Genomic DNA, 15,190 nt, shown 5'->3' on the forward strand with positions numbered 1-15,190 from the left:
TGTATGGTGATTAACATAACATAATAAAATAAAATTTAAAAAAAAGAAAAAAAAAGATAATTATTCACTATTTCTTTATAACTACAGCATTTGAGATGTATGTAAGTCTACACTGGCCTTACGTTAGGACAAGATGTTTCCGAATTCAGAATTTTCTGGATTTTAGAATGGTAATAAAGTACATATACCATATGCAGTACATTCCTGAAAACCCCTGTAGCACCCTGAAATCAAACACATTAATACTTCTCCAAGGAAAGCTATTCCAATTATACCAGGAGGGACAAACTGATTATAAATATTCTAACATCAAATCAGGTCAGATGTTACGATCAAGTAAGTTTTACCAAAAACTTGGTTTTCTGAGTTCTTTACGTAGCAAAATTGTGGGTTAGGGGCTGTGGATCTGTACTTTCAAGAGGTTCAACTTCACCTAAACTGTAAATTCCATACATTACACTTTTTTAAACCTCTCTAGCTAATTCATTGTCTTTAATGATCATCAAAATGCAAGTTTTAAAGTAAAGTAATCCCACTTACACTATAAATGCCCAACTTTTATTTCACAAAAGAAAAACATGTATAAAACAATTTTTCAATTTTTATTCTATTTCACTTTTATATCTTTATAATATTCATGCTTATTATACAGTGGGAAAAAAAAATACACATAAAAGTTTACTTTAATTAGGCAGATAACCAGTACCAAACTGAAATCTAAGCGATAAGAAATATGTGGTAAGAAATATTTTCATACAGTTTACTGGTATAATGAAATCAATCAAATAAAGCGTTTTGTATTCTAAGTCACTGAAATTCATAAATAAAATTTTAATCACCTTTCCCCATCAACACCAGTCTTAAGTAACAGTTTACCTAAGCCTGAATCCCAAGTTATTATAACCATTTACTCTTTTAGTAAAACATATCAAAACCCAAAAGCACACATCTTTAGAAAGATATTTAGAAAGGTCTTCGGGGCACCTGGCTGATTCAGTGAGTAAAGCATGCAACTCTTGATCCCGAGATTGTGGGTTCAAACCCCATGTTGGGTGTAGATATTACTTAAAAAGTAAAATCTTAAAAAAAAAAAAAGAAAGAAAGAAAGAAAGAAAGAAAGAAAGAAAGAAAAAGACATCTTTCCAGCACAATTCTTTTTACCATATTATTTGGGAAAGCAGTATGAGAAGCGGAGTCTTGACAACAAAACATGGGTGTTCACCAAAAAGTTTCAAGCACTGCAAAAGCATACTATTGAAGTCCCTGCCCTCCAAAAAAAGTATTACAGAAACAAACCTCCCTCAAAACTCTATTTTTGGGGAGCCTGGGTGGCACAGTCGATTAAGCGTCCCACTCTTGGTTTTGGCTCAGGTTGTGATCTAAGGGTCTCGAGATCGAGCCCCAGTCAGGCTCTGTGCTCCATGGAGAGTCTGCTTCGGATTCTCTCTCCTCTCCCTCTGTCCCTCTCCTGCCACCCCGCTCCCCCACTCCAACCATATGCTCTCTCTCTCTCTCTAATAAATTAAATCTTTTAAAAAAAAAACCCTCTATTTTTTTTTTTATAAGATTTTATTTATTTGAGAGAGAGAGAATGAGTGAGAGAGAGTGCACATAAGAGAGGGGAGGGTCAGAGGGAGAAGCAGACTCCCTGCTGAGCAGGGAGCCCAATGCGGGACTCGATCCCGGAACTCCGGGATCATGACCTGAGCCGAAGGCAGTCGCTTAACCAACTGAGCCACCCAGGCGTCCCAAAAACCCTCTATTTTTAAATAATACCAAGCAGCCCACAATCTGTAACCACAAAAGGGATACACTCTCTCCAGATTAATTTAAGGACCTACGTAAAGCAAGGAGCATCTGCACAGAAAAAAAGATAATTTAGTGTTTTAACACTAACACAGTCTTAGAATCCAGCTTTACCTATGCTTGATGACCGCTAGCACTTTTATGATGGCAAATTGAAATTATAATGTTACATATTCAAAATTATATAGCAAGAAATGGTTGCTAATAAAACCATTTTCCTTTTCAAAGGAAACTTAAAGCAATTAACTATGCTAACTGTACACAGAAGTGAGCTAAATGTAATGAGCCCTACTATGTACCAAGCACTGAGCTAAGCACTTTGCAGGTAATCTCACCTAAGGTTTTTTTTTTTTTTTTTTTTAAGATTTATTTTTTTTATTTATTTGAGAGAGCGAGAATGAGAGAGAGAGAGTACATGAGAGGGGGGAGGGTTAGAGGGAGAAGCAGGCTCCTCGCCGAGCAGGGAGCCCGATGCGGGACTCAATCCAGGGACTCCAGGATCATGACCTGAGCCGAAGGCAGTCGCTTAACCAACTGAGCCACCCAGGCGCCCCATCCTAACATTTTTTCCTACAAAGAGAGTTTTATCTTCTAATAATAATTATACAGTAACTTCTGGTATATTTCATCTTCATACTTTTGTCATTTTAGTATACAATTTTAAATGGGACTTTCTGAGCTCCTAAGTGAAGTAACTAAGACTCATGGCTGTGTTTTTATTTGACTATATTAAGTTTTCTCTGTTAAAGAAAAAATATTATTTTCTATAGTAAAACCAAAAGAAATGCCATATGCAGTAAAACAATAATTAACTGTGATATGCAGGCTAAATCGTTATGGAATCAAATCTTTAAGATGATACCAGCCATTATTTCATTAGTATTTCAGGAAATGTTTTTATAGTATTCTTGTAAAGATTAATTCATGGAGTTTCTGCTTGGAAAGATAAAAAAATTTCTGGAAATGGATAGTGGTGATGGTTACACAACAACGTGAGTGTAATTAATGCCACTGAACTGTACACTTAAAAAATGGTTAAAATGGTAAACTTTACATAAATGTTACCACAAAAAAGACTCATTCTACTATTTTGTACAATACACATAATTTAAAACTAACTTACTGTAACACAGTTCTAAAAATGTTTTCAGCTTCTCAATTTGCAATAGAAGCACGGCAACCTTGCTGAAAAGAAAAGAGTAAGGGACAATTTTGGCCTGGTAAGATTTACTTCAACTCAGAATCATAATATTTAATCAACTAAAAACAGCAATAGCAAAATCTGTCCAGTCAGCAGCATCTAATGTCAACTCTCATACCAACAATACGTCACCTTAACAAAAGCATAAAGTGTCTTGGCTGTATTGAGCACTCAATAAATGAATGGACCAAACTGTTTACTAAAACATGTAACGTTTCACTGTTAAAAACAGGCTTCATTTTAAAAATTTAGAAAATAACAAAACAGAATGTATGAACATATTACAGGTATAATTAGCTTAGGATATTCCGATATCCTGAATAAAATAACCGGAATTGTAATTAACATCAGTAAAGACCCAAGAGATGAAAGTGCAGTAAAAAAGTGCAGTAAAAAATTTCTATCTGGGATTGAATATGAACCTGATGAATACTTGCGGTACTATTTTTAAATGAACTTTCTGGCCTTGGGTCAAAGTTTTGCTAGCAAAATACCAAAGTGAAAATGTTGGGAGTGAAGCCCAGAGTCTCTGCTTTGGCCTAGGAAAAGTTATGCCCTTCATGCAACCAGTCCCACACCCAACTGAAGACTGCTAAAGAGGGACCGGGGTGTCACGATGCCATGAAAACACATAACCAACACACTAATGCGAACATCAGGGAAAGACAACGTCAAAGACATCTGACAGAATACCGTACATCACTACATTCTGCTCATTGTGCAGAAGACACACTCCTCAGTCAGTTCCTGCACTTTGGCCAAACAGCACTGAGTCACTCTGCAAATGATTCCAGAAACCTCAAAGGATAACCAATGACTTCTGAAGAAAAGTCAGTTAATCGCTGGAAAGGCAAGAGACACAGCTTTTCTCAGCATACGGTCACTAGGTTTCTCCCAGCAGGAGTAGAACTGAACCGGAGTTCTGGTATCTAAAGGGGCCAAGGATCACCCACACAAATTCTCGTCCTCCCGAGTTAATCTAACATCCAGAGCATCTTTTTCACTTTCTTCTTCTCCCGGGGGAAAAATCTGCACCCCCTTTTCCCATAAATGCATCTCTACTACACACTAATCAAACTGTGAAATACAATCGCCTATCCTAACAAAAATAAGAAATAAGCAAGCATTCTACGGTGCATTTCTAATTTGTAAAACATATTCATTTCTTAATCAAGAGCCAACTAACTAGCAGCCTTTACGTGGTTATTAATTTGTATTTCAGACTGCCTTAAGAAAGAGGTACAATGAGAAAGAGAGATTTATTCTCTCGACAATTCAGACTGATTCTTTGGCTCCGGCTCTTTGTCATCCACCCCAAGTGGGTACTCCCAACAGGGAGAGCATCAGGTTTCCCTGCTTCGACCCACGTCCCCACGCAGCATGCCACTCTTTCAAACTGGCTAGCCTGATGAATATAAGACAGCAAATCCTGCTCCCGAGCTCCCCAAAGCGAGAGGAGAGGCGGGAAGGAGAAGAGGGGTGTTTCCTCCCAGGGCTCCAAGAAAGAGGCAGCCGGGGATGACACCGGCTCCAGGAGGCAGAAGGGGAAGAAGAATCAAACGTGGGTCTCTACTGCTGGAACTTGGTCGCAGACGTCTCTGGCCTCCGACCCGCGCCCGGCTGCCGGAAGCGGGGCGGGGTGGGGCGAGACCTCCCTCCCACGGATGGGTGGGCACAGAGGGGGATCTGAGGAAGGCGCTACTAGAGCGGGGAGGGCGCCCGGGCCCCGGCCACCTACCAGCAAGCTCTCCACGTTGATGGGTGAGCGAGGGTCTCGGATCAGCGCCTCCAGCTTCCTCTGGCGGCTCGCGCCCGCCCCGTCCCCCGGCACGGCCTCGGGGGCGCCGGGCATTTTCCCCGTCGCCGGGGGCCGGCTCATGCCGCCGCCGCCCGGCCCCGCACTCCCGCTCCCCGCGCTCTGGCCCGGGCGCCTCGGGGCCTAGCGCCGCCCCCGAACCGCCGGCTCCGGGCGGGGCTCCGCCAGGGCCCACCGCCCGCCTCTGGCTCCGGCTTCGGCTCTCAGCGCCGCTCCGGGGCCTCGGGTTGTCCAGGGGGCCGCCCGGCCCGGCCGGGAGCGGCGAAAAGCAGACGGCGTCCCCGCCCCTCAGTCAGATTCGCGCCGCCCGGTCCGCTCGTCCGCCGCGAGCTCCCTCAGGACTCCGAGGGCGGGAGCGGGGAAGCGGCGCGGCCACCGCCGGGCTGGACCGCCCCGCCCTCTGGCGCTCGGGGAAGCTGAAGCCCGGGCTCAGACAACTACGGCCGCCGCCAGCCCGCCCCCATGCTCGCCGGGGCAGCCTCGGTCCCACAAGCCCGCTCCCCTCACACACTCCCGCGCGGATCCCGTCTCCGGCCGCGCGCAGCCGCTACCCACAAGCCCCTCGGGCCGCGGCCGCCGGCGCGCGCCCCCGCTCGCCCCGCCCCCCCGCGCGCGCCGCCGCCCCCGCCCGCCGGCCTTCGCCTCCATTTTTTCGTTTCTTCCTGTCGGTCCTGCTTCGTGTTTCTCCTTTTGGATCCTCCTTCCTTCCCCGCTTCCTCCTCCCCCTCTTCGAGTTCTCCGAGGATAAATGGCCGGGCGCGGGGTGACCGCCTCGCTTGACCCGCCGAGTTCCAGCTGGGGGAGGGGAGAGCGCGCCCGGGGCTGGGGTCTTTCCGCGGCCCCGCTCCCGCCTGACCCTGCCCCGGAGGGCGACCCCGCGGATTCAGAGGCCGGCCGCCCACCCCCACCGCCCGGTCCCGCCGCCGCCGGGCCCGGGGGGGGGAGGGGGCTTGGAAAGGTTTGGTGGGGGGGAATGGGTCGGCCCGCCCCCACTGACTCAGCGCGCAGCTATGCGGGCCTTGCATCACCCGCGCCAAAATAATAGCGACCGCCAGTCGCTGCCCTCGCCTGCAGGGCTCTGCGCTGGCGAGAGGCCCGCCTGGGCCAGGAAGATTTTAGTGGGAAGGCTGGGGGAGTGTGCAATGGGAGTCGGAAACTGGACTCCTAGTCCGGGTATGGAGGGCCTGGAAGAGTTGCTTCAGCCCCCAGGGCAGAAGTCCTGGAATCCGAAAACCTTTGTGCGGGTCCCCAGCGGTCTTCTCCCAGCCTGGGCTTCAACACTAATCAGGAAGAGGATAAGAGGGCGATAGAAAAGCTTCCATCCGCAGGCCTTCTCCAGGTCCTTGCCTTTTGGGGGACGGGAGAAGGGTGGTTATAGGGGCCGCTCCTCTGCATTCCTGCCCTCTCGCGGCCCGTGCCATTGGTCAGATCCACCCAGGGCGCAATCTGGAAAATATGCGCCAGGAGCTATAAAACTGTTCATTGAGCCCCTTTGACCCAGTAAACCCATTTAAGGAAGTCCATGTCTAAGGAAATAATCCAAGGGGGGTGGGGGACTTGCATAAAGATGTTTATAGCAAGGCTCTTCAGAATGTTCATAATGACCAAAACCTGGGAAGGGGCCCAGTTGTCCAACAGTTGGGGAATAATCCAAGCAAGCTCTGTCACATTAACAGAATCCTGGCAGGTATGTTGGATGTATGTCAGAAGCATGAAACTTTGGCAAGTACAGGAAAAGATGTATTGGAAATAAAGTTAAATGAACAACAGATACAAAATAAGTTTGTATACACTACTTACAACTATGTAAAATGAGCAGCTGCAAGAACAAGAGAATATGGTTGTTTTTAAGTGAATGAGAATTTTTTTTTCTGTAAAGATGCTTAAGAGAACATTAAAATTTCAAAAATAGAAAAATTGTACTTAGCTGAACCACTCCAAAAAAAGCTATAATCTACTCTCCATTAAGTAATAAGAATCTTAACATTTCTCACTGGCATGTCAGAGATAAGCTCACAAAGATCTGCAGCTGAGTTCTAAAGCTGTAACCTTGTAAAAGTAGCAATTTAATCAGTAAATGTTCCAGCAGCGTCATCTTTTGCTTTGTGTTAAAGCCACCCTCACTTGGACTTAGGCAGGAAGAGGCCCTGAACGATCCAATATAGCCTTTTCCTCTCAGATAATAACGCTGACTTCTGGTCAAAAGGTAAGTCCTTTAAATCTGTATGTTGAGTGACTCATTCATACCTCTACAATCACACCAGGAAAACAAAATGAGCCAGAGACTTGTGCTTACGCACTGGAGCAAAATAAGATATAATCCATGATCATGGATCCTTTTCCCTGAAGCCAACAAAATAACGCAAAGCAAAAGGAGCACCATGTGGTTCTCAGGTTCCAAATTAATTTTTCAATAACTGGCTATATGTTTTTATGGAGCTTGGTGGGCTAACAGGAAGTCATGGTCCCAAATAACTGGACATGAAAACCTTATTTGAAAAGAATAGGTAGTGATCAGCAAGATATAGATAATGGGCACCTTCTACATACGCTAGAAAAAGCCATACCATAGAAGATTGTTAACCAAGACCTGCACCATTGTCTACATGGAAAAAAAGAAGACTGATCTCTTGATATGAGTTAAACCGTTTTATTTTTGTCGTTGTTTTTTATGTTTTTTGGTCAACAGAACAATTCTTTTTTTACCAAAGTAATGCACAAATGCATTCTTGTAAAAGTTAAACCAGACATGTGTAAAACATGCCTCAAAAATTACTCTCCCAAATCTCCCTACACACCACACATTTCTCTTGTCAGTGAAAGCCTTTACCTTATTCTCATACATACTATTTGTATATATACACAAATGTATCTTTTTCCCACCTTATGGTCTTTTGCAACTTGATTTTTTTTTCCCCTTAATTAATAATATGTCTTGGATCTCCATGTCTGTAAACAGAGATCTACCTCATTCTTTTGAACTGCTGTACTATATTCCATGGTATGGATGTACCAGACTTTTATTTTCTCTCTCTTAGAGAGCATCATACCAGACTCTGGAGACAAATTGGGCTAAAATCCTGCTGTTTCCACACCCTAGCTGTGGGCATCTCAGTTTCCTTATATCGTCTGTTACAAAGTGCTTAGAAGAGTGCTGGCCCTCATAAATGTTAGATGTTAGTAGTATTTTCTCAGTGTCTCAAACATTGTTGCAGTTGACATCCTTGTATTTTTGCCCTCATGTGGACATACTTAAATAGCATAGGTTCCTAGACATGAAATTGTTGTATGAATAGGTAGGCATACCATAAGTACTTATAGATACTGTCAAACTCTCCTTTAAAAAGGCTACACAGTTTACATTCTCACGATCAGAAGAAACTCCCAATATCCCTTTATATTTGCCAGTATTCACTATTCTAAGACTTTTTGATTTTTGCCAATCTGATGGGCAAACAAAATGGCAGCTTGTTTTCATTTGTAGTATGGTCATTACTACTGAAGATGAGCATTTCGTGCTTCTATTTCTTCTGAAATTACCTGTTTATATCTTTTGTCCACTAGATTTGTCTTCCTTACTGATTTAGAGGAGCTCCTTATGCATTATGGATATTCCTTCTTATTATAACATAATGTTAAAATATGTGTTGCAGTTCACAAATATTTTCTTCCAGTCTATTGCTTATCATTCAGTTTTGGTTTTGGTGGTTTTTGTCACACGAAGTTTTTACACCTTTTATGAAACCAATCTATCAACATTTTCCTTAACAGCTTCTGGATTTTGTGTCTGGATTGGGAAAGATTTTAAACCCAGTGTTTAGGGCACACAGAGGACTGAAACTGCAAGCGGCTCTATGAAATGAGAGTTTCCTAATAGTATCAAACTCATCTCATCCCTAGTGAGCCATAGAAAGAGGGTATCCCTGTGTTTGCACTTCTTGGAGGGATTCCTGCTGCTCTGTGGCTCCATCCAAGGTTGGCTGCTTCCTTTTTAACACTGTCTCTGATGTATCCTGAGTGCTGATGGGACAGGTGGGAACTTGGACAAAAATTGTGTTCAATATGAAGGAAGAGTAACAGGGAAGTAAATATAGGGAATTTAAACAGGCTGGCCTATCGGTGTATAAGGCTTTGATTCTACCATAACTAGATAGATGTGTAGGACTTAGAAGCTCCACCCCATTTCATCTGAAGTTTGTCTGTGTTTCTTTTCTCTGTCTCTTCATCTCCAGCCCATTCCTAACTGGTTTGTGTCAATTTAATATCCACTACCCAGCAATACCTTCCTAGCTCTCCTGATACTTAGTCCAAACTCGGAGAACCCCTCTCTGGTCTACCTGAGGCCCATCTGCTCTGTACCAGTTTTTAATTTGAGGGATCTGCCTCTTCCCCAGGAATTAATCCACCCTTCAGAAGCAACCTTGCCCTCTCCACCCATAAATAGGGCTATAAAAGAACCATTTTTTTGTCTTCCCATGTGGCACTTGGAATTGCTTGTTTAATGAAAATAATTATTATGAATAAGGGCTTACTATGTGCTAGACAATGTGCATTATAGAAATTACCTTCTCAAAACAGCCTTTTGCTAATGGTAATATTACTCTGCCCATTTTCCAGATGATGTAATAGGGACTCAGATATATGATAATGGAATGAATAAATTAATAAATGGAGGGATGGATGAAAACAATAAGCTCTGAATGGTCTGGGCATCACCAAAACACACAACTTTTCCCATCTTGCTTTGCATTGCAGAACAACTCAAACTGGCATTGTAGTGGGATGCTTCTGCCCCACATAAGCCAAGATTTAATCACAGAATAAAGGAATGAACTCTCAACACAAAGGTGTCATTATTATAGTAAACTCCACTCCTATAAAGGATACAGGGTTTAATGGTTTATGAAATAGAGTTTCATCCTGAGTTTCATTCATGGTTCTGGTAATAACTCACAGCGTGAATGAGAAAATTGCTGGACCCTCTGTGAGTCAGTTTCCTGATACACAAAACAGAAATAATGAAGCTTGGTTGTCATTAAGTCTCCTTAAGATCTCCAGATGAAAGATACTGGATGCGTCCAAGACAAATTATTCACCAGTATACTATGGAAGATAGTCAGAGGAGAATAGAGCTGGTCACGGCTCAAAAGCATACTTGGAGGTAAATGGTAAGTCACTCCAAAATATCTACGTATATATGTTTGAGAAGAGTCCGTCCCAAGAAATGGAAAGCTCATCTGCTCCCTGGAAAGCTCAGCTTAGATCCTGGTCCTGCCAGTTTGGTAAGAGACCTTGATGTCGTATGTGGCAATCTTCTTTTCCCCATGAGTGAGCTAGAAATGGCCTTAGGTATGCTTTATGTGATTTCCCTGCTCAAAAATCTCACTGGATTTTCTGTGATTATGCATGGAATCCTCAGCCTGGAATCTGGGGCTTTCTACAAGGTGTCCACGACCTCCATTTCCAGGCTTTCCTTCCACTGCTTCTCCTTACTTTTTCTCAAACTGAGCATACTTGGCTCTTCTCTTCTTCCCTCTTTGGTTAAGCAAATTTCCATCCATGTGGAATGCCATCCCTTCTTCCCTTCTCCACCCACCAAGCTTCTAACCATCCTCCTTCTGTTCTTGAATGAAGGGCTTGACTCTTCCTGAGCTCTGGATCCCTTGTAGCTTTTAACAAAATATTTAGCAAGGTGCTTGCCTCACCTACATGAAGAAAACAATATCTTTATTTTTCTCTCGGTGTTCTTAACATCCCCCCAAATGGGTCTGTTGTGTGTCTAGAGTAAATTAGTGACTTCCCATCATTTACCATCCACCATGTGAAGTGTCCTTTCCTACCATTCCATTCTTCAAAACACTTTGGTCCAGCAAACTTGAATCCATGTAGGATACACTGTTCCCAGAAGAAACCATGCCATCCCCACCTCTGAGTTTTGCTGGTGCCATCCCACCTCCCTGTCCTTTCCCTCCCAGTCCGCCCAGCACCAACCACCTCGGAAGTCACACTTCTTCCAATCCAGTTCCCTATGTCCTGCTTTCCTTCTAAATTCAGCTTGAGCATTGTGCTGGTTCTTCAGCAGATACAGAAAGGGACTGTGTATGGATTCTTCCTACATAGAGTTTGCAATGAAGAAATGGTAATTGAATAGGTACTCAGTGTTTGTTTAATGACCAAATGGTTGAATCAATGTATATACCAAAAAAACCCACAAATAAGTGCCTGAAGGTAAGTGCCTGAAGAAACTCGCAAATAATATGCTAAGAGAACTCAAAGGATCCTGGAGCAAGCAATAGCTTCTAGCAAGGGGATCAGATAAAAGAGGGGGAATGTGACCTGGGGCCTTAGCATTCAACAGGGTTCGGAAACGGAGAGAGAGAGCAGGCTTCCAAGCAAAACAAAGACAGGTGTGGGAAACTATGAAGTAACTAAAAGGAAAAATAAGTAATGACGAGAGTAGGCACATGCGTGGTGAGAAGGACAGCAGAGAAGGTAAGTTGACACCAGGACAGGGAAGGCCTAGAGTCTGTACTAACATGCTGGGTGATATCACTAAGCCAGTGCTGTCCTCTAGGACTCGCTGTAATTGAAGATACTGGCAGAGGCCACCGTCCTCCGATTCTGTCACCCCCTGTAGTGGGCACTGGGTAACTCCTCAGCAATTATGGGCACGACGGGGGTGGATGAAGCAAAGTGGAAGGAGGCCAGTTTGGGAGACATTTTCGCAATCCACAGGCCACTGTTTGTAATTAGGTGGTTTATGATCGTGAGTAATTAAAAACTTACAAAGCATACAAAGAAGAAGACTGTGAAGTGGTTGGTCGTTAGAATACAGGGATAACACTTAGTTTCCACAAAAGCCTGGCTTATTGTGAAATGAGAAACCACTTTTCACTTCCTGGCCTTTAGAGTGGCCCTTTGATTGCTAAGGCTGCTCTTGTAATATTCCAGTTGCTGCTTGGGCCCCTAAATGAAGTTGGGCCTTTGTCTAGTGAAGGCAGAGGAGGTGGGCCGCTGGGAGTCAGAGCTGTGGGGTCACAAGTGCGGGCTGGTCCATATCTTTGGACAGGCAGTGAGGCTGAGGGGAGCATGCTTGCAATCGAGTCGCAGAAAACCCCATTCCACCCAGCTCCGTCCTTTCCTAGCTGTGTGCAAATCAGCTCCCCTCTCTGAGCTTCAGTTCCTCTCTTAGGGTTTTCATGAGAACAAGTTAAGAGAAGGCTCATACAGCATCCGACCTGTTGAAGAGGTGTCCATAGAAGCTGGTTCCTTTTCACCCATCAGAAGCGGACAGGATCCCAAGCATCGTTTCTTTCATTTATTCATTTATTCATTCAACGTCTTTTTTGGAGGGTCAACAAAGATATTTATGTACTGGTCACGCAGCAGTAAACATCAGAGAAACAATCTCCGTGGACCCTTTTTAGGCTTTGGAGATGATGGAGGGGGACGACTATGACATAAATAATCATACAAATACATAAGTCATTAGTGATGTGATAAGAGCTACAAAGGAAAGCTATAAGATGTGAAGAGAATTAAAACAGGGGGACTCGTCCAGATGGGGATCGGGGAAAGTTCATGAGAAAGTAATAATCCCGAAGAGGTCTAAAAGGATGCATAAAACCTGGGAAAGCCTGGGGGTCGGGGAGAAGCAGGCGGGCCTGGCTGAGATCACTTTTTTTTTTAAAAACAAATCAGGGCATTTCATAACAGACAGACTCATAGGCCACTTGCGTATGTGGTTTGCTAAGAGTGACACTGTACCACGGAAACGACAGGGCCATGACTAGTAGAGAGAAAACACTTGTTCTTCTAAAGCACCGCAGTTCAGCCTGGTCAGGTTTTAGCCCACCTGTCCCCAACCCCTCGTATGTGCGGGAGTCTTTGTGGCCATTTCTCGAAGTACTTTCTGTAGTCATTCTTGGAAGCAGGGGTCTCTGGAAGCACTCTGTCAGGCAGATCCTTGTTCTGATCACCGCTGGAGAGAGGGCCCATTTTTCTCCTTTATCTGAAGCAGCAAAACCCAGTGGGAGAAACAGAAGTTGGACACATGAGACGCGGGCTTCAGCGCCACCACTTATGGGCTGTGTGACCTCAGGGGAGTCACTTAACCTAGCTGAACTCCACTACTCCATCTGTGAAATCTCTGCAGAATTGATTTCAGTGTTAAAACAAGGACACGTATGTGAGGGGGCTACACAAATAGGACTCCTGGGGCACACTCAGAGTCCTTTCTCTTAAATCCTGCCGTAGTCCCCGGCTCGCATCCTGGGTCTTGAAGAGGACAGAAAGGAGATGTCAAGCATGACCTCCAGGTTTCACTAGGACTATCAGTGAAGTAACGAAGATCAACTATTGCATCTAAATGCTGTAAGTTTATTTTAACATAGATTTAAAAAATGAGTTAAAAAAAAAAGAAAAACAGAAGCAAGTGATAGGATAGTCCTTTGTGATTCTTTTGCACTTTTCCGGGTTGGGAGAGGGGGGTTGGGCAGAAGAAAGAAAAATAAAGAAATATACTGTGGCAACCACCAGAGGCTGAATGCCAATGAGCACAGTCTTCAAATCTTTCCATTTCTTGTTGACATTCTCACTGATAGTGTTTGAACAGGGCCGGGTGGTTGACACGCAATCATTGTTTGCTGCCGCCCAGTAGAACCTGTAGGATAAAGCCGTCCAAACCTTGACATATATCACTCCATCACCACGACGCAGGGAGGGTGTGAGCCCCCAGTCTCAGGAGTGGTCTGAGACTCTGCAGCCAGAGCGGAGAGCATCAGGAAGAGCGCAGCGGAACAGAGATGTTCTGGAAGCGAGATACCGGCAGCCCTGCTCTGTTGTTGGAAGTGGTGCAAATTCCCAGAGCCTCTGAGGCCCCAGCACTCAAATATAATGCACACTCTGCTTCCCAGACAAGACGAGGGTGACTGAGGGACCAACACTCCTCCCCGTGCCTCGTGCATCAAAGGGTGGGAGCGGGCTCTCGGGGCTTGCTCTCGAGGCTTCCTCCAGCGAAGCTCCTAGTGTTCCTTGTGAGCTCTTTATCACCACAACGGCTGGAATGCCACCAGGCACCAAGGACTGGGACCGAGGAACTCAGAGATAAGTGAGACAAGGTCACGGACCTCATTACCTGGGGAGGGAAAGGAGACATAGACACAGGCCGTGGCAAGGAGTAAGTGCTCAGTTTATTCCTTGAACGAGGAGTTGATTGACTGAATGAACGTAAGGCCGTAAATGCAAGCGAGCCCTGCGTCAGAAGAAAGCACAGGATTTGGAGTCTGAAGGCAGAGTTGACATCCCAGCTCCCCCACTCTCCATCGGGGCATTAGGCTGGGTACTTCTGCTTGTTCCAAATTCATTGTCTACCCTGCTCGGTGCCCCAAGGGCTGACCTCTGTGAACCACCTCCCCTGGGCTCCCTTGCCATATGTTTTCTGGCTGGGCTCAGACAAAGGGGGTCCCTGGAAAGAGATTGGGGGTGGGGACAGGGTGTCCTCCCCTCCACCTTGGCCCATCCTCTAATAGCAGCTCAGTATCCAACACCTACAGCCCCCCACTCGCTGCATCCCGTTCTCACTGGGCTCCGGGAACACTGGGTCCTCCCCTCACCCTTGTGGCCCTAGCTTCTCACTACTACTGATGTCTGGGGCTTCAATATACCTTGTCTACCTTCAATCCTGTCTACACCTCCAGAAAGAGCTCCTTCATGGAAACCACGTGAATCAATTCTGCTTCCTATTGAGACCCAATTTATTCAGTAAATTAGAGCAAGTCATGGAACTTCTCAGAGGGTCAAGTTTTTCCACTATGAAATGGAAATAATAATACTTAGTATCTAGCACCATGCTTGAACATGGGCCCTCAATAAACACTGGTTGGTTGAATAAATGAATGGATGGATGGATGGAAGAATACTTATAAGATTAGTGACAAGATGTTAATGCATTAGGTATGAAAATACTGGTTATTATAGTTCTTATTAAGTGGTAAGTGAATATAATAGCATAAACTATCTTGATATCAAAAAATGGGCATTGGTCAAGAATCAGGAAAACAAATTTCCATTTGTTGATTGTGTGATCTCAGGTAAATTATTTTCTCATTCTGTGCCTCTATTTCCACTCCTCTAGAACAAAAAAAAAATTAGAGTTATAACCCCAAAGGAGCCATCTAGCTTGGACAGCCTATCAAGTGCTAAGCATTCCAGAGAAACAGCTTGAATTGGAAAAGTGGGGGACACACTCAGGGCAGAGACAGGGACTTCACTGAAGAGCATAGTAAGGACCAGAACAGCAGGACACTCCGATGAGCAGAGACTTGAGGGGATTAAGCGGGGAAAGCTTGGTCAACGGGGATGACCAA

At 44.7% G+C, this 15,190-nt stretch overlaps 1 protein-coding gene across 1 annotated transcript in view; it reads right to left on the bottom strand.

Moving 5' to 3' along the window:
- Nucleotides 1-5,390, bottom strand: part of ROCK2 (Rho associated coiled-coil containing protein kinase 2) — a 142,764-nt gene extending 137,374 nt beyond the window's left edge. Inside the window, exon 1 of the mRNA XM_078055974.1 lies at nt 4,746-5,390. Within this exon, the coding sequence (XP_077912100.1) occupies nt 4,746-4,886 (141 nt within the window). The 5' untranslated portion in view covers nt 4,887-5,390. The remainder of the gene's footprint in view (nt 1-4,745) is intronic.
- Between the last annotated feature and the right edge of the window lie 9,800 nt (nt 5,391-15,190).

This window comes from Halichoerus grypus, chromosome 10 (genome assembly GCF_964656455.1).
Source record: "Halichoerus grypus chromosome 10, mHalGry1.hap1.1, whole genome shotgun sequence".
Classification (NCBI taxonomy): domain Eukaryota; kingdom Metazoa; phylum Chordata; class Mammalia; order Carnivora; family Phocidae; genus Halichoerus; species Halichoerus grypus.